The 17,076-nt window shown below is 43.0% G+C and overlaps 7 protein-coding genes across 7 annotated transcripts; 5 read left to right on the top strand and 2 right to left on the bottom strand.

The window, feature by feature from the left end:
* Positions 1 to 25: 25 nt before the first annotated feature.
* FA14DRAFT_186996 (uncharacterized protein) lies at positions 26 to 2,823 on the top strand. Its single transcript, XM_025501557.1, has 2 exons — positions 26 to 227; positions 304 to 2,823. Exon 2 carries the CDS (start codon positions 358 to 360, stop codon positions 2,716 to 2,718), a length of 2,361 nt encoding a protein of 786 aa, XP_025357121.1. The 5' UTR covers positions 26 to 227; positions 304 to 357; the 3' UTR covers positions 2,719 to 2,823.
* Positions 2,824 to 2,852: 29 nt separating this feature from the next.
* FA14DRAFT_183191 (uncharacterized protein) lies at positions 2,853 to 3,817 on the top strand (the record flags this gene model as incomplete). Its single annotated transcript, XM_025501290.1, has 1 exon — positions 2,853 to 3,817. Exon 1 carries the CDS (start codon positions 3,071 to 3,073, stop codon positions 3,815 to 3,817), a length of 747 nt encoding a protein of 248 aa, XP_025357122.1. The 5' UTR covers positions 2,853 to 3,070.
* Positions 3,818 to 4,538: 721 nt separating this feature from the next.
* On the top strand, positions 4,539 to 5,123 carry FA14DRAFT_176127 (uncharacterized protein; the record flags this gene model as incomplete). Its single annotated transcript, XM_025500643.1, has 1 exon — positions 4,539 to 5,123. One exon carries the CDS (start codon positions 4,539 to 4,541, stop codon positions 5,121 to 5,123), a length of 585 nt encoding a protein of 194 aa, XP_025357123.1.
* Positions 5,124 to 5,933: 810 nt separating this feature from the next.
* Positions 5,934 to 8,263, top strand: FA14DRAFT_152244 (uncharacterized protein; the record flags this gene model as incomplete). Its single annotated transcript, XM_025497515.1, has 2 exons — positions 5,934 to 6,397; positions 6,421 to 8,263. The coding sequence occupies 2 exons, from the start codon at positions 5,934 to 5,936 to the stop codon at positions 8,261 to 8,263; spliced, it is 2,307 nt and encodes a 768-aa protein (XP_025357124.1).
* A 666-nt stretch (positions 8,264 to 8,929) lies between these two features.
* FA14DRAFT_118357 (prolyl oligopeptidase) lies at positions 8,930 to 11,257 on the top strand (the record flags this gene model as incomplete). Its single annotated transcript, XM_025496284.1, has 1 exon — positions 8,930 to 11,257. The coding sequence occupies one exon, from the start codon at positions 8,930 to 8,932 to the stop codon at positions 11,255 to 11,257; it is 2,328 nt and encodes a 775-aa protein (XP_025357125.1).
* Positions 11,258 to 11,605: 348 nt separating this feature from the next.
* Positions 11,606 to 13,894, bottom strand: FA14DRAFT_183194 (uncharacterized protein; the record flags this gene model as incomplete). Its single annotated transcript, XM_025501291.1, has 1 exon — positions 11,606 to 13,894. The coding sequence occupies one exon, from the start codon at positions 13,892 to 13,894 to the stop codon at positions 11,606 to 11,608; it is 2,289 nt and encodes a 762-aa protein (XP_025357126.1).
* Positions 13,895 to 14,505: 611 nt separating this feature from the next.
* FA14DRAFT_183196 (uncharacterized protein) lies at positions 14,506 to 16,939 on the bottom strand (the record flags this gene model as incomplete). Its single annotated transcript, XM_025501292.1, has 1 exon — positions 14,506 to 16,939. Exon 1 carries the CDS (start codon positions 16,783 to 16,785, stop codon positions 14,506 to 14,508), a length of 2,280 nt encoding a protein of 759 aa, XP_025357127.1. The 5' UTR covers positions 16,786 to 16,939.
* Positions 16,940 to 17,076: the final 137 nt, after the last annotated feature.

A 17,076-nucleotide genomic window follows, 5' to 3' on the forward strand; every position in this document is an offset into this window, starting at 1 on the left:
TACGCTACCGTGTCTTCGTGTTGTTCTTTGTCCTAAAAGATCATCTTCGTCACCCTTTGTGCTACTTCTGTTTGGCAGATTCATATACGGTACCGCCCAACATTTCCTCACTACTTGTTCCTTTCAAGAGCGGCAGCATTGGCTGCTGCAAATTGAACAAGAGTGGAATCTTACCTTCTTTCCTTTATTGCTTTCGTGCACCGACTTTGACAAGACAAACATCTTGGGTGAGTGTATGATCAATTACTCTCACACACTCTTGACTAATCACATCCATCACAATCGATTGCTTTTTGTTCCTAGCTCTCATACGTCAACAAAGCAAATCTTCAAACTACCTTTGAATTTAAACGTACAATGGCTTCATCCACCAATCCTTACCCTCAAGCTCCTGGTTGGGACCCAAAGAAGACGCCGTTCCCACAAGCACGTCGATGTGACAAAGTGTTCATTCACAAGTCACAAGAACAAGGTGAAGTGAAAGTACCAGATCCGTATCACTATCTCGAGCAACCACCTTCTCAATCAGAAGAGACAAAGGCATTCTGCGAAGCACAGGCTGCATTCACACAACAATATTTAGACCAATGCAAAGATTTGAAAGAATTCAGACAAATTTTGGATAATGTGGTCAACTATCCTCGCTTCAGTACGCCACGCTCTGTAGGACCACCGGATGATTTGACATATTATTATACGTTCAACAATGGCCTAGACGCTCAATCTACTTGGTATAAAATGACACCTGAGGAATTGATGAATGCCGAACGTACAGGCTACAAATCTCCTCCTGGTCAACAATTCTTCAATGAAAATCTGATGAGCAAAGATGGAACTACGACTGTTGGAAACTTTTATTTCTCTCACTCGGGTAAAATTGCTGCCTACACTGTTACCCATCGTGGTTCGGATTGGTATTCCGTCTACTTTCGTGATACATCCAAGCCGTTCACAGAACAGCCAGAGGATCTCAAGGTCGCTGCTAAGGGCGGTCCTGATTGCATGTCCGATGTGATCCACCATGTCAAATTTTCGGGTGTCTCTTGGTCAAGAGATGACAAAGGTGTATTCTATCAGCGTCTTGCTCATACTGACGGACAAGATCAAGGTACGGAAACTGCCGTTGCAAAGGATGCCGAGGTTTGGTACCACAAACTCGGCACAAGCCAGGATGAAGACATTTTGATCATCAACAAAGATCCCGATTTGGAATCCAACATTTGGGGAGCACATACAACCGATGATGGTAAATGGTTGATGGTCAGCAGCTTTAAGGGAACCGAGCAAAAATCGCGATTGTATGTCGCACCACTGGATCCTCAAGCCGGCATTACCGCGGATCTGAAGTGGATCTCAATTGCTCCTGAATTTGCGTTCTACCTTTCATTCATCACGAATGATGGTGATGACTTTTACTTCATGACCAACAAAGATGCACCCAATTGGAAAATCGTTCGTGCCAGCGTAAATCCTAGCCAGGCCAAGAAAGTAGAACATCTTCGTGATTTGAAAGATGAAGTGACTTTAGAAGATATTGTCAAGGAAAACAAGGAAGCAACCTTGGATGAAGCTCTCGTTGTTGCACAAAACAAGCTCTTGGTATGGTATGTGAAGGATGTAAAGAATGAATTGTACCAATACGAGCTCAAGACTGGAGAGAAGATTAGACGTCTCTTGCCTGATTTGCTTGGCACAATCTCGTCCGTTAGCGGACGCAAGAAAGACAATCATGCTTTCCTCTCTGTTACTTCGTTCACTTCACCTGGGTTGGTGTATAGATTGAATTGGGATGAAAGCGATCGTCAAGATACAAAAGCCGAACCGAAGATCGTTCAACATCGAGCAACAAAGGTGTCATGCTTGGATCTGAATGCTTTCACCACTCAACAAATCTTCATCACAAGCAAAGACGGTACAAAAGTACCGGTTTACTTGACCCATCTTAAAACTCGCAAGTTCGATGGCACTGCCCCGGCGTGGATCTACGCTTATGGTGGATTTGCCCATAGCTTAATGCCAACCTTTAGTCCGAGATTGTTAAGTTGGATCGGAAGTTATGATGGTGTCTTGGCATGGGTGAATGCCAGAGGTGGATCTGAATACGGTGAAGATTGGCATAACGCTGGTGCTTTTGGAAACAAACAAAATTGCTTTGATGATATCATTTGCACAGCGCAACATTTGGTCGATAACAAGATTGCAGCAAAAGGCAAATTGATCGTCAATGGAGGCAGTAACGGTGGTTTAATGGCAATGGCTGTTGCCAATCAAGCACCTGAAGGTTTGTTGGGTGCTGTTCTCGCAGAGGTAGGAGTGTTGGATATGTTACGCTTCCAACATTTCACTGCAGGTGTCTTTTGGACACAAGAATTCGGCAATCCAGACGAAGCAGAACCATTCGATTATATCTACAAGTATAGCCCTTTGCACAATGTTGATGCCAACAAAACATATCCTCTAGTCTTGCTGACCACAGCAGATCATGACGATCGTGTCTCACCACTTCATTCGTTCAAACAAATTGCTGAACTGCAACATCGTTTACCAAACAATCCTCAACCTTTGCTCTTGCGTGTTACAATGGATGCCGGTCATGGAGCTTCGAACAGTTTGACCAAACTTTTGGAAGAGGCCGCCATCAAGTATTGTCTCACTGCTCATGTTCTAGGTCTCAAGCGTCAGCCTCTGCCTGGTTCTTTACCTCCTAGCAAACAATGATCAATCATGCCTGCTCCGCTTTTTGTATACAAAAATAACCATCTGTATATTCATGAATACATGTTCCGCATCCCTTGATCCCAATAATTCTGCCTCTATGAGTCTGAAGTCGTTTATTTGTATTATAACATTCATCGATTTCTCATTATTTTCAGGTACCCAGCGGTTGCCCGCCACTTCCAACAAGAATTCAACCCACACTTTGGCAAAGAGCGGCTTGCGCGTTTGCTATTCTTAGAATCATTTGAGAGTGAAGACAATTGTTTTCTTACTCCGTGGTCAAGTTATATATTGCAGGCCATGTCGATCCTGTTCCCTCTCCCTCAAAGCAATTCTCTCCACTCAGTCCAAGATGCGTTTCATCACTCCAGCGTTCTCTTTGATCTTCATCACACTGGCTTTTGCAGCATTATCGTCTGCTGCTGAAGCTCCCGCTGCAAGGTCTACCCCTCCCAATGCTCCCATGAAGAATGATGGAGAACCGGATTTCTTCTACTTTGGCGCCAATGCTGACTCGACTGGGCGTTCAATGCTTGCAAATGACGAGATAATTTCACAAGCAATGAAATGGGGACAAAAGTTTTACATTGATCAATTGGTGGATAGACCGAAAGAGTTTTTGCCTTCCTCGGCATTTGATATTCCATCAGTTTCAGACTACGATCATCGTACGAACATTGGACCCGGAGCAGATTATATGCTAAGTTGTTATACCGATGAAATTTTCAATCTGCAACATAAACTGAACGTGAAATGTTCAAAGAAGTCCGACTGTGACCATTCATATTTTGTAACTTCAATTTGGGGAACTGTTGGTAAAATGGACTGGGAGAAAGATGGAATCATTGTGCGTTCTTGTGCAATTTTGATCGTTGGCGGTGAAGGCTGTAAATTCCCAGACGGACCAACATGCACAATGAGTCTCTACAGAGACTTGACTAAAAAAGCCGATGCAGAGAGCGTTCATGGTGGGCAAATGCATCAATTTGGTCCTGTGACCTCATTAGACCAAGTGACAAAAGCATTAAAGAAGTATGCCAAGAAGACAAAGCAACAAATCACTTTACCAGACGGCACCTTGACTAGAACCTCAAAATAGAGCCAAGATAAACCTGTGTGGCACCGGCGCCGGACGCCTAGATCAATCTCACAGCCACCTTTAAATTTCCGATCGATGAAAAATAGATCGGTCCCGCACTTTCATTTCACCCCTACCTGTTTTCAGCTTACCATTCCGTGGTTTGTTAAGCATTCTTATGCGAATTTGACTTTTTATTAATTAAGTACAGCCACGACTTCCAGTATCTGACATTTAACCGCCGTGTGAAAATTCTAAGCACCATCCAATGACCTTTACCACATACGAGCTGCCTACCAAAATTGAAACTAAGAAGGTACCGTACCTTTGGCGAAATATCATGTTGTACCGCAGAATTGTTGTATTTCATACTAATTGACTGGGTTAAATTTGCCGTCGGCTACTATTTTAGCCAAGATTCTTTCTATATAGAAACTTTTTCGTATTCAGAGTTGAAAACGTGCCATTTTTGTTGCTCAAACTGATGAACTAGTCATGAGGCATTACACGTCACCTTATGACCTACACTTTTCTCATGACATTACACATCACCTTATGACCTACACTTTTCTGAAATGCTCGGATAAACTGCACACGGTCTATAATCTTCTCATTGTGAGAAGAGCATTGAATGATTAGAATGTACGGCTATTTAAACCACTTTTATTCTTCAGAATTCTTGCAAACTTTCCCCAACTTCTTCTTTGTCCTTTTTCCCTCACAACGAAACACACCTTCAAAGATGGTTCGTCCTTTTCAAATTCCAATCTTACTCGTCTTCGTCTTTCTGGTCAATTCGGCCCTGATTGCTGCTCAAGGCGCTCCACCAGCCTATGGACAACAACCTGGTTCCAAGCCTCAAAGCTCTCCAAATACTCCGCCTTACGGAGGTGGCGGTAAGCAACCAAATCCACCAACATGGCCTCCTTATGGTGGCGGCGGTGGTGGTGGTAACGGAAACAAAAACCCACCTCCTTATGGTGGCGGCGGTGGTGGTGGTGGCGGTAAGCAACCAAATCCTCCAACATGGCCTCCTTATGGCGGCGGCGGCGGTGGTGGTGGCGGTAAGCAACCGAATCCTCCAACATGGCCTCCTTATGGCGGCGGTGGTGGTGGCGGTAAGCAACCAAATCCTCCAACATGGCCTCCTTATGGTGGTGGTGGTGGTGGCGGTGGCGGCCACAACAACCCACCTCCATACTGGCAACCACCTAAAAGCCCGCCAAAAGGTGGAAATCCTTATTGGCAGCCACCAGGGAGCTCGCCACCATCCCACCAACACAAAGGTCCGCACAAGCGCAGCAATCGGGCCGTGCCTTTACATTGAGCGGGCAGCTTTGCACAAATCTTATCGTCAAATCATTTGGTCAAGATGAGTTGTGGTTCACTCGAAGTCTTCCAGAAAGATGATTTCATCTCTTCCAATAAATATTATCTTACAATTTATATATCTACCATAATTTTCCGGGTAAAATAAGACGTTTATTCCATTTTTACCAATGACATGTTATTGGATACATTGGATCTCATCTTTCCTTTTGGTAGAACTCGGAAGGGCGTGGAGAAATAAAACAGATAATGGGTTGCCTTGACGGAAACCGTGAATAAATTTTTTGTTATCTTGCAAACGCCAAGCATCCCTCAAATGTTTACTCACGGTCACCATCTTTTTTCCGGACCCGTACAGCTGTTGACAAAAATAGAAATGTATACGTTATGTGCGGATAATCCGTCATTATTACTTCAAAAAGACAGATGCACTTCAGTTGGAAAATCAGTGATACAACCTCTTCGTTGAGTCACAGCATGAACACCATTGATGCTTGAACTTTCACATCATAGCCTAGCAGATGATCTCTATCTCTTTGAGGCTCTGACTCGTAAATATCTCTGCAAGCTTATAATGAGAAGTCCTCGGAGCCGCTTCGAGTGGCTATGCCGTCATGTGATTGAATACGGCGCCGCTGAAAACACAGTCGAGTTAGTGCAGATGGTTCTCTTGGATATTTGCGGCTGTCCTTGTTTCACGTTTTACGAAGGCGAAGGAAAGAGGAAGCGGAATAGTGTTTATAAAATATAACATAATTTATCTTTCTTTTCCTTCTTGTCAATCATCACTTGCTGTGAATTCGTCAATATGTTCTTACCTCACTTTGCTTTGATCGGCTTATCCATCCTTGTCATATTCGTAATTAATGTCACTGCCCAAACGAAACCAGTTTGGAGCACGAAACAAACGCCATTTCAAGGAGCAAAACGAGTCTCGAAGACATGGACGTATCAATCAGCAAAAGCACACGGAAATGTTACTTATGCTGATCCTTACGTTTGGATGGAAGATCCCATTGAATCGAATCCCGATATTCAAGAATTCGTCAACAATCAAATGCAATTAACCAAAAGCTATTTGGACAAATGCACAAATTTCGATCAAATCACACAATCTATTCGTAACGCATACGATTATGACGACTATGACGACATGTGGTTGTTTGATGTCGATGTGAAGGAGCCTTTCTATATTTATTCAACTCGTGGGGCAAATGACAGTTTAAGAACATTCCATCTTGCTTCTGTTCCCGAAATGGAATTAGCTAAAAAGTCAAACTTTGCCAAACCTGCAGGAAAGAGTTCTTAGTTGAAGCAATGCTCAGCGAGAATAGCACGTCAAGTCTGATCACATGGAATATTTCTCCTGATTTAAAGACTTTTGCTTATTTAGTAACGGAAGAAGGTACTGATACGGGAACGTGGTATTTCCGCAAGCTTGACTCGCCATTGGTCAATCCAAAAACAAGACCGCCGGGCGGAGAAGACCGCTTGCCGGATGTGATACCGTCATGTGATGGAGGTATATTCTGGAATGAGAATTCAAGTGCATTCTTCTATACTCAATTGAACAATCCAGAAGGTGGTCGGAATACTGATATTGGTTCCCGCGTACGCCATCATATATTTGGCACTTCATACGAAAAGGATATCACGGTCGTACATCCAGATCCGGATCAAAATATCTTTTGGGGCATTTCAGGTAGCGAAGATTTCCGTTGGTTATATGTAACTGCGATCAAAGATGCGGACATGAAATCAGTAGCATATGCAACCTTGCTCACAGGTCAAACTTTGTCCGATACAATGAAATGGATATCCCTCTCACCTTCTTACGACTATACGTTCAACATCCTCTCGACAAAGAATGATTATTTATATATTCAAACGGACAAACATGCGCTAGATGGGAAGGTTTCCAAACTGAAATTGGATTGGAGTAAAGCTCGACAAGTCAAAAAGCTCTCTGAACTGAAAGATCAAGTCAAAATGACTGATATCATTCCCGAGAAGCACTTTGCTCTTTTAGCTCAAGCGTGGGTTGTAGCAACTGATAAGATTATGCTCTTCTATGTTATGGATGGGAGAGTGAAAATGTTCTATCATCATCTTCACACGGGAAAACTCATTCAAGAAGTACTGCCGAATGAATCGTCGACGCTGTACGGAATTTATAGTTGCGATGTGAAAAGCAACACAATGATCTTAGCATTGACCAGCACAACTTCGCCAAAGAAGATCTATCAGCTTCAACTCTCTGAAAAAACAACAGAAGTGTCTCAGCTACTCCTTACACAAATCAAAGGCACGAATCCATCTGATTACGTTACCGAACAGCTGGAAGCAACGAGCAAGGACGGAACCAAAGTTCCATATTTTATCGTTCACCGCAAAGGTAAAAAGAGGGATGGCACTTCTCCCGCAATCATGCATGTTTACGGATTTTACGGAAGTTTAGAGGATCTATACTTTGATTCTTCCCTGTTTTCATGGATGACAAGTTACGATGGCATTATTGTTTGGGCAGGTATAAGAGGTGGTAGTGAACGTGGTCAGGAATGGCATCTAGCAGGATCAAGAGACAATAAACCAAAGACATTTGACGATGCGATTGCTGTTGCTCAGGATTTAATTGCTCGAAAAATTGCAGCTCCTGGAAAAGTAATCGGTCATGGATATTCTGGCGGTGGAATGACTGTGGCAGTGGCAGCACATCAAGCTCCACAAAATGTTTTTGGTGCAATGTTATGTGGATACGGTGTTCTTGATGCCTTTTTATTGGCAAGAAGCCGAATTGGAGGCTTTCAAGTTAGCGAAATCGGTGATCCAAAGATACCCAAGGACTTTGATTCTATTTATGCTTATAGCCCCTTGCAAAATTTAAGTCCAAAGAAGCAATATCCACCAATCTTGGTCACTTTTGGCGATTCCGATGAACGTGTAGTTCCCGGGCATGGTCTTAAATATATCGCACAAATTCAAGAAATGCATCCAAATAGTACAACACCATTGCTTATGGATCTTATCAGCGCTGCTGCCCATCGAGAAGCAAGTACCACGACCGAACAATTGGTTTCTATGGCTGCCAATCAACACTGTTTTACCCAACTCTCAATGGGTTTGACAAGGCAGAAGTGATGAATCTATTCATAATCTGTTTCAATGCCGCAAAGGTATATTTTCGGAACCGCTTTAGGTTTCACAATTCTTCAGAATATTCTTGAGCGCGGTACCGTGAAAATATACTTCAAATAATGGTCAGATGCTTTAATTTCTTCAAAGAATTTTGGCTTGCTATTGTTTCCCCGAAATTAATTAGAATCTGCATTTATAAGTGTGGCGCAGCGTAAGCCACTTTATCAATCTAGAAGCCAAGGTGATGTGTAATAATCTTGGGCTGATTCATTGAGTCAATAATGGAAATAAAGTAAAGCTACTGATGACTTTAAAACCGATTAGTGGGTCTTGTTCAGGGATTTTGATAGTCTCTTTGGCATTAGAGCATTGTCTGAATGACCACCCAACTGATCGGCGCCGCAGTATGTTTAACGTTACTTCGGATTCCCATTTCTCTAGAGAAAGTTGCGGACTTTACTCTTCCGAAATTCATCTTTGGCCGATCACATTATGAGAACGGCACTGCGCAATCAAGCGCTATGAAGTTTATTGTGGCGTATAGACAGTATATTAGCATGTGTTTGAATAAACAACTGATCCTTCCAGGTCAAAGATGGGTATTTATTGGCAGCAAGCTGGACTTGTTCCTCGTTTCTCGTTCACCAACATCAGCAAAGCTGGTCCATCATGTTTGCACTAAAATTGCCCCTCTCCAGCCTCCTCCTCTTTGTTCTGCTTACTTTTGTTGCTTTTGCACAAAAGGCACCCAACTTTAGTACAAAGCAAACTCCATTTCCCAAGGCGAGACAAGTATCAAAAACGTGGTCTTACCGTTCAGCAAAAGCGCACGGCAATGTTACTTATCCGGATCCCTACTTTTGGATGGAGAGACCTTACACAACGGATAAAGAAGTTCAACAATTTGCTGCTAATCAACAAGCATTTACGGAAAAGTATATGAGCAAATGTACAAACGCAAATGCAATTGATAAATCGATCAGGGATGCGTATGATTTCAATGATTATTTCGGTTTCACGTTTATGGATGATCAAAAGAATCCATTTTATTTTTTCAGCTTAAAACGAATTGGCGAAAATCGAAAAACGTACTACATTGCTACTCCGGCCGAATTTGAAGCAGCATCAAAGACAAATTTCGCAAACCCACCTGGTCGTAAATTCTTTGACGAAAATGCATTGAGCGTGGATGGAACGGCAAGCTTGTCAACGTACTACTTCAGTTTGGATTCAAAGTACTTCGCTTATCTTGTCACCGAAGCTGATGCAAGTGTTGGTACATGGTACATTCGTGAAACAAGTTCACCTTTACTAAAGGCCAGTAAAACTCCAGGCGGTGATGGTCGTTTGCCAGAAGCTATTCCACGTTGTGATGGCAGTCTTATGTGGAAACCTGATAGTTCAGGTTTCTATTACACGCAGGTCAATGATCCAAAAGGAGGTACAAACACGGATATAGGCTCAGTCGCACGCTTTCACAAGGTAGGAACTGCCTATGAAAAGGACATCCTGATCGTTCATGCTGATCCAAGTCAAGATAGCTTTTATACTTTATACGAAAGCCTCGATGGACAATGGCTCATTCTTATCAACTCTCAAGGAACGGGTGAAGCGGCAGTCTATGCTACAAGACCTTTGGAGCAGCCCCTTTCTGACAAGATGAAGTGGATCTCGCTCGCTCCTGCGAAAGAAGATATCATTTATTCTATCGCAATCGTTGGTAACACGTTTTATGCTCAAAGCGATCACGATGCACCAAACGGGAAAGTTGTGAAATATGAAATGGATTGGAGTAAAGCACGCTCTGTGAGCAAATTGCAAGACTTGAAAGATAAAGTCAACCCTATTGACGTAATTCCAGCTCGTGCCAATGCGCAAATGACTTTCTCTTTAGTATTGGACAACGATAAAGTCGTTTTGGTGATGACAGAGAACGGCAAGTACGTTCTTTACCTCTATAGTCTTCTCACCGGTAAATTGATTCAACCAATTTTGCCCGAAGAGACTTTCACGATTCATGAAGTCTACTATGCTGATTCGGGTAGCAAGCACATGATGGTGACCTATTGGGGACCATATTCACCGCGAAAGAGCGTTCAAATTGGCTGGGATGGCACCAAAATTGTGGCCACAACCTTCTTTGTCGAAACAGTAAAAGGTGTCGCACCGGGTGATTATATCACAGAACAATTGCAAGCAACCAGTAAAGATGGAACAAAGGTACCTTTCTTTGCTGTATACAACAAGAATACAAAACTGGATGGTACTGCGCCAGTAATTATGCATTTTGCTGGCGCTTATGGAATCATTGAAAATTTATTCTGGTATCCATTGCATTTCTCTATTATGCGTTTATACGGAGCTGTCATCGTTTATGCGGGTGTTCGTGGAGGAGGTGATAAAGGAAATGAATGGCGCATTGCAGGTGAAAGATTGAATAGACAAAATACCTTTGATGATATCATTGCTGTTGCACAGGATTTGGTCAAACGCAAAATTGCTGGTCCAGGAAAGGTAATCGCAGAAGGACAGGGTGCAGGGGGGACTTTTGCAGCAGTCGTGGGTCGACAAGCTCCACCTAATACGTTTGGTGCCATTCTTTCGGATATCGCTCCTACGGATTGGTTTTTGATTTCTCGTGGTATAGCAGGTTCATCTCAAGTTGCAGATTTCGGTGATCCGAATAATGCGACAGAATTCGATGTAATTCGTTCATGGAGTCCGTTGCAGAACATCGATCCAACAAAACAGAAAGTTTTTCCGCCAATTCTTTTGACACCTTCCGATTCTGATCAATATACCGCTCCTGCCCATGCTTTCAAATATATTGCACAACTACAGAACAGCTACCCAAACAGTCCGAATCCGTTTTTGATGCATTTGCAGAAAAATGCTGGAGGCAACGCAGTTGATGGCAATCAAGCAACTTTGATCAAAAAAGCTTTCCATCAACAATGCTTCGTTCAACTTGCTTTGGGTTTGACGCAGCGTGTCTGAAGCTTGAAAACCTTCTCGAGCCCCTTTTCACTTTCATACTTATGTAACATCCTGGCTTTCCCCTCGATTAACTTTCAATTGTGCCAATCCAATGAATTTTATTGAAACTACAGTGTGTCACCAAAGCCGCCCTTTCTTGTTTAATAGAAGATGAGTCACTCAACCCAACAATACGACAAAGACTGAGTGTTTATTTCGCATTGGCCAAAGACAAATGGATGATTCTGACACAAAATGAAAGAGGTGGCATGCTAGTCAAGCTTATTATTTAAGAAAGTTATCACTCTATATGGCCATTTATAGACACACACATCAGATGAACTATGAATGATACATTCTTGATCGAAATCATTTTACACGTTTCAAGCCAATCGTATGTGCAGCAAGAGCAAATGCAGTTGCGCTACGTTCTTCTTGCGTATCAGTACCATTTCCCAGCAAGAATGGATTTGGATTGTTGGGTAAGTCATGTTGCAGCTCAGAGATGTATTTGTAGCTATGCCATTTCTCAGCACCAACACCACCTCCATCATCATTGGGAGGGTAGATAAAGACCGTCGGATAAGTTTTACGAGGATCGATGTTGTGCAGCGGGGAATATTTGCGTAACCAATCGAATGCCTTTGGGTCAGAAGGAGAGCCATATTCGCCAGCACGAGCAGCTTTATCCGTTGATTGATCGGATCTTAACAAGTCATACATACCACGTGTACCAATGTATGCACCGATCATACCTTCGGGTGCCTGATTGACAATCGCAGCAGATGACGTGGCACCTGAGGATTGAACGTTGAGGATCACTTTTCCTGGGCTTGTCCACTTTTGATCGATGGCGAATTGGGCGACCGCAATAATATCATCGAATGTGTTTTGTTTGTTATTCAACTGACCTGCTTTATGCCATTCATCACCCAATTCACCACCACCACGCGGAGCAGCAAGGATATAAAATGCATCGTAATTGCGTACGAATGCATACATCTGTTCATCGAACCATGTTGTTAGATCGTATCCATAAGAACCATAGAAATTGATCATGGCAGGGTGAGAGCCATCAGGCTTCAAACCTTTACGATGGAGGACATAAAATGGAATCTTGACATTTCCAGTCTTGCTTGGCGCCCATAAACGTTCAACAATGTAGTTTTCAGGATCGATTGCCGGACTTTTCTGCTGGTATGCCAATTGTGAAGAGAACTTATTTGCTGAACTGTCCCATTTGAGATGGAAGAACTCACTGGGTGTGTTGAGAGAAGTGACTTGCACATACAGATCAGGACTCGATGGCCATGCTTGAATTGACACGGCAGTTGATTGGAAACCCAACGCCAATTGTTGAAGTTGAGCACCTGTCTTTAAACTATAAGCGAACATCTCGATAGCGTCATCCTTATAATAAGTGATCAAGATCTTGTCATTGTCATATGAGCCATAATAGGAAATCTTTGCGTCTGGACGTTGAGGGATGACTGTCACACTTTCAGCCTCCTGAGTGAAAACGCTCAAATCATCCGTTAAGACTGCTTTGGTAAAATCAAGCGTAACTCGAGAGATTTGATGGTTTGGTGCGCCGCCCTTTGTGGTTCGGAAGTACATTGAATCTCCTACGCTTCCAGCATAGTCCCAAAAGAAATCATTATCGGGTGCAATAGGAATCCATTTGATCGGACCGTTGATCTTTTGATCAAGCGAAGCAGCGTACACCCTTCTGTTATCCATCGAATCTGCTCCAAATGCCAAGAGGTATTTACTATCATCCGATACTTCTGCCCACCAACCATTCAGGTTTGCCTTGAGTGGTTTTGCCACCACAGGATCATTCTTAGCATCCGTTCCTAAGACATGGTAGCGAATAGAGCCGTCCAAGCTTGTATAGAAGAAGCTTTTGCTGTCACCTGACCAGATTTCTGTGTTGCCTTGGATACCGGTAACGACGTCAGGGTAATGACCATAACCGCCTGCTTCGATCTTTTTTGTTTTGTCAATCAAGGGATTAGAAACATCACGAACGTAGACGTTGACGTTAGCATACGTAACAGGATCAGCGGCGCTATACAAAAGCTTGGTACCATCGGGCGAAATTTGTTGTTGATAGGAGACTTGACCGCCCAAAAGACTGTCATCGAGTAATAAGTTGCCTGGCAGATTTGCATAATTGGTAGCCGCAGCTTCGTCTAAATCCTTTTGCTTGGCGATATAAGAAAGCCAGTATTTTGCTCCTGGTTCCTTGAAGTAGTATTGATATGTCGGATCACCGTTGGGACCAAGGATGTTTGGAGCATAAAGTGGTGTGTAATTGCTTACATCCTTGATTGCAGTACGCATTGCATCCAAATCTTCCAATTTGTTCAAATAGGTCTTGGTGAATGCCAGTTGAGATTTGATGAAATCACTTGCATCCGATTTTTCAAACCAATTATACGGATCAGGAACTGACACATTGCCTTTTGCGGCTTCAGAGCGATACTGGAAAATCACATCATCACGTCGAACAGACGGATATGGTGTTGAGTGGGGATCCCAACCTGGTGCATTAGGTTGCACACGCTTGCCGAGTGAGGCACCTCTAGCAGGAGCGAACAAAGCTAAAGCGACAGCAGCAAATGTGAAAGCGGTCTTGGAGAGATGGAGAACCATGGCAAAGGAGAGGATCTAAACAGGAAGACCTGGGGAGAGAAGGGAGAATATTGTTGAAAGACGCTGGCTTAAATGTCTTTCTTTCTTCCAACAGAAGCCAGCTGGACTAAGCAGGAGACGGAATCGTACTTTCCATTCAGGAACCGATAAAATCACAAAAAGTATGCGGATTCTCAATTTGAATGCATCATTTTCAGTTGAGCATTAGAAGAACGGAAAAGGCACAATCGTGCATGCGGATAAAACGATATTTTGCGTATTGTACGATAAATAAGCCACAAAAGATGAGACCATTTCCATCATATTGCAGCATATATTAATCGTCTTCGGGTCCTAAACATGCTGACCAATAAACATTGCGTGTGCATTCTTTGAAGCCACCTCACAAGGACGGCAAATCGTTATCAGAGACTTATGCCATTCCATACACGAATCCAATTCTGAGCGATTGATAATGTTCTCTTATTGATCAGCCCATCAACATTCAGCAAGGCAAACTCCGCTATTAGGTACGCAATGTAGAAATAAGCGAAATTAAGGAACGGGATCTTAACAAAACAAACTCGTGTAATGAAATCTGATCAAATTCAGCCAATACATTCGTTTATGAATCACTTTACAAGTTTGAAGCCAATCGTATGAGCAGCAAGGGCAAAATCAGTAGCATAACGATCTTCTTCGGTATCATTTGCATCGCCTAACAGAAGCGGGCTTGGATTGTTGGGTAATTGATATTGCAGCTCAGAAATGTACTTGTAGCTATGCCAAGACGGGGTTGATGAGCCATCAGCAGGTGGATGAATGAGAATCGTCGGATACGCTTTGCGAGGATCAATGTTGTGCAAAGGTGAAAATTTACGTAACCAGTCAAACGCCTTCGGGTCAGAAGGATCACCATATTCGGCAATAAGAGTTGCTTTGATACTTGATTGGTCCAAACGTAAGAAATCATATATTCCGTAATAGCCAGTGTAGGCACCAAAGAGACCTTCGGGTGCTTGATTGACAATTGCAGCAGACGCTGATGCTCCAGCATAAGCAACGTTGAGAATCACTTTTCCAGGACTTGTCCATTTTTGATCAATTGCAAACTGAGCAACAGAAATGACATCATCAAACGTATTTTGTTTATTGTTAAATTGCCCAGCCCTATGCCAGTCTTCTCCCTTTTCACCTCCGCCACGAGGAGCAGCAAGGACGTAGACAGCATTGTAGAGATGCACAAATGCAAAGTGTTTTGCATCATAGACTGTATCCCAGTTTAATCCATAAGCACCGTAGAAATTGATAATCACAGGATGAGAGCCATCAAGTTTTAAATCTTTACGATGAAGGACGTAGAATGGAATTTGAACATTGCCTGTCTTGCTTGGTGCCGTTTGACGTTGAACGACGTAATCTTCCGGATCAATGACCCCATTTGTTTGTTGATATGCCAATTGAGAGGAGAAGCGATTTTTGGCGTGATCCCATTTGAGATGGTAAAATTTGCTTGGTGAACTGAGAGTATAGAACTGCACGTATACGTCTGTGCTTGACGGATATGCCTGGAGCAAAGTAGAGGTGGATGGTATATCCAACGCTAATTGTTGAAGTTGAGCACCCGTCGTGAGACTGAAAGCAAACACTTCGGTAGCGTCATCCTTATTGTAGGTAATCAATACCTTGTCGTTATCATATGATGCGAAATTTGTCACCTTCGCGTCAGGCCTCTGTGGAACAGCTGTCACGGACTCAGCACCTTGAGTAAAGATGCTGAGATCGTTCGTTAGTACTGCTTTGGTAAGATCAAGTGTAACCCGAACAATTTGATGATTTGGTGCACCTTTCGTAGTATCAAGGTATAAATCGTTGCCTACACTTGTTACATAATCCCAATAGAAAGCATAATCGGTTGAGATAGGAACCCATTTGATCGGACCGGAAATTTCTTGGTCGAGCGAAGCAGCATAAAAGCCTCTGCCATTAAATGAGTCTGCTGAACCGAACACAAAAACGAATTGTTGATCGTCTGAAACCTCTGTCCACAAGTAACCATTTTTGTCCTTATTTGGTTTGAGTAAAACGGGATCACTTTTGACATCCGAGCCTAAGACATGGTAACGAATAGATCTATCAGAGCCCGTATAGAAGAAACTTTTGCTGTCACCTGACCATACCTCTGTTCCAGGTGAATAATCCGTGATCACATCTGGATAATGCCCATATCCGCCTTCTTGACTTTTTTGCGTCGTGTCTGTCAAAGGATTGGAAACATCACGAACAAAGACCTTGACATTGGCGTACGTATCTGGGTCGGCGATGCTGTACAGTACCTTTGTACCGTCTGGAGAAATCTGTTGTTGCCAGGTAACCTTGCCACCCAAAAGGCTATCATCGATCAAGACTTTGCCTGGTAATTTTGCAAAATTTGTACGACTAGCATCATCCAACTCTTTTTGTTTGGCAATGTAGGAGCGGCTGAATTTTGTGTTTATGTCCTTGAAGGAGTACAAGTACGTTGGATCTTCTTTTGGGCCATATGGAACTGGTGCATAAAGTGTAGCAGATGATCCTGCATCCTTGATTGCAGCACGAACAGCGTCTAAATCCTCCAACTTGTCCAAATATGTCTTGGTAAATGCAAGTTGAGCTTGCTTGAAACTGCTAACATCTGAATTTTCAAGCCAATTATAGGGATCAGGAACTGAGACATTGCCCTTTGCGGCATCAGAACGGTATTGGAATACCACGTCTCCCCGGCGAACAGTAGGGAAAGGCGTTGAGTGAGGATCCCAGCCAGGAGCATTGGATTGGATGCGCTTCTTGAATGGCACACTTTGGACAGTACCAAACACGGAAAAAGCGACAGTCACAAAGATGAAAGCTTTTTTGGAGATAGGGGATAACATGGCGAGAGAAGGGGGAGAGGTCAATGGATGAGATTGGGAGATGACTCTCTTGAGGGGCAACAGAGAGAAGCTATTGATGAAAGGCTTGCTTATATGTTTTTTCCATCAGAGGCGTGTCATTGCGAATACTGTCATTTTTCGAGTCTTCCTTTCGTCGAAAAGCAGTATTGCGTACTATGTGGGGTTAATTTGATTTCGGAATCATTACTTCCTCAACCTTCTTCTCTCTGAGAAGAGAGGATAGTGTAGTGATCGTAGGACGGAGCCGTTCGATTGCACCATCTTCCTGTC

This window comes from Meira miltonrushii (genome assembly GCF_003144205.1).
Source record: "Meira miltonrushii strain MCA 3882 unplaced genomic scaffold FA14scaffold_1, whole genome shotgun sequence".
NCBI lineage: Eukaryota > Fungi > Basidiomycota > Exobasidiomycetes > Exobasidiales > Brachybasidiaceae > Meira > Meira miltonrushii.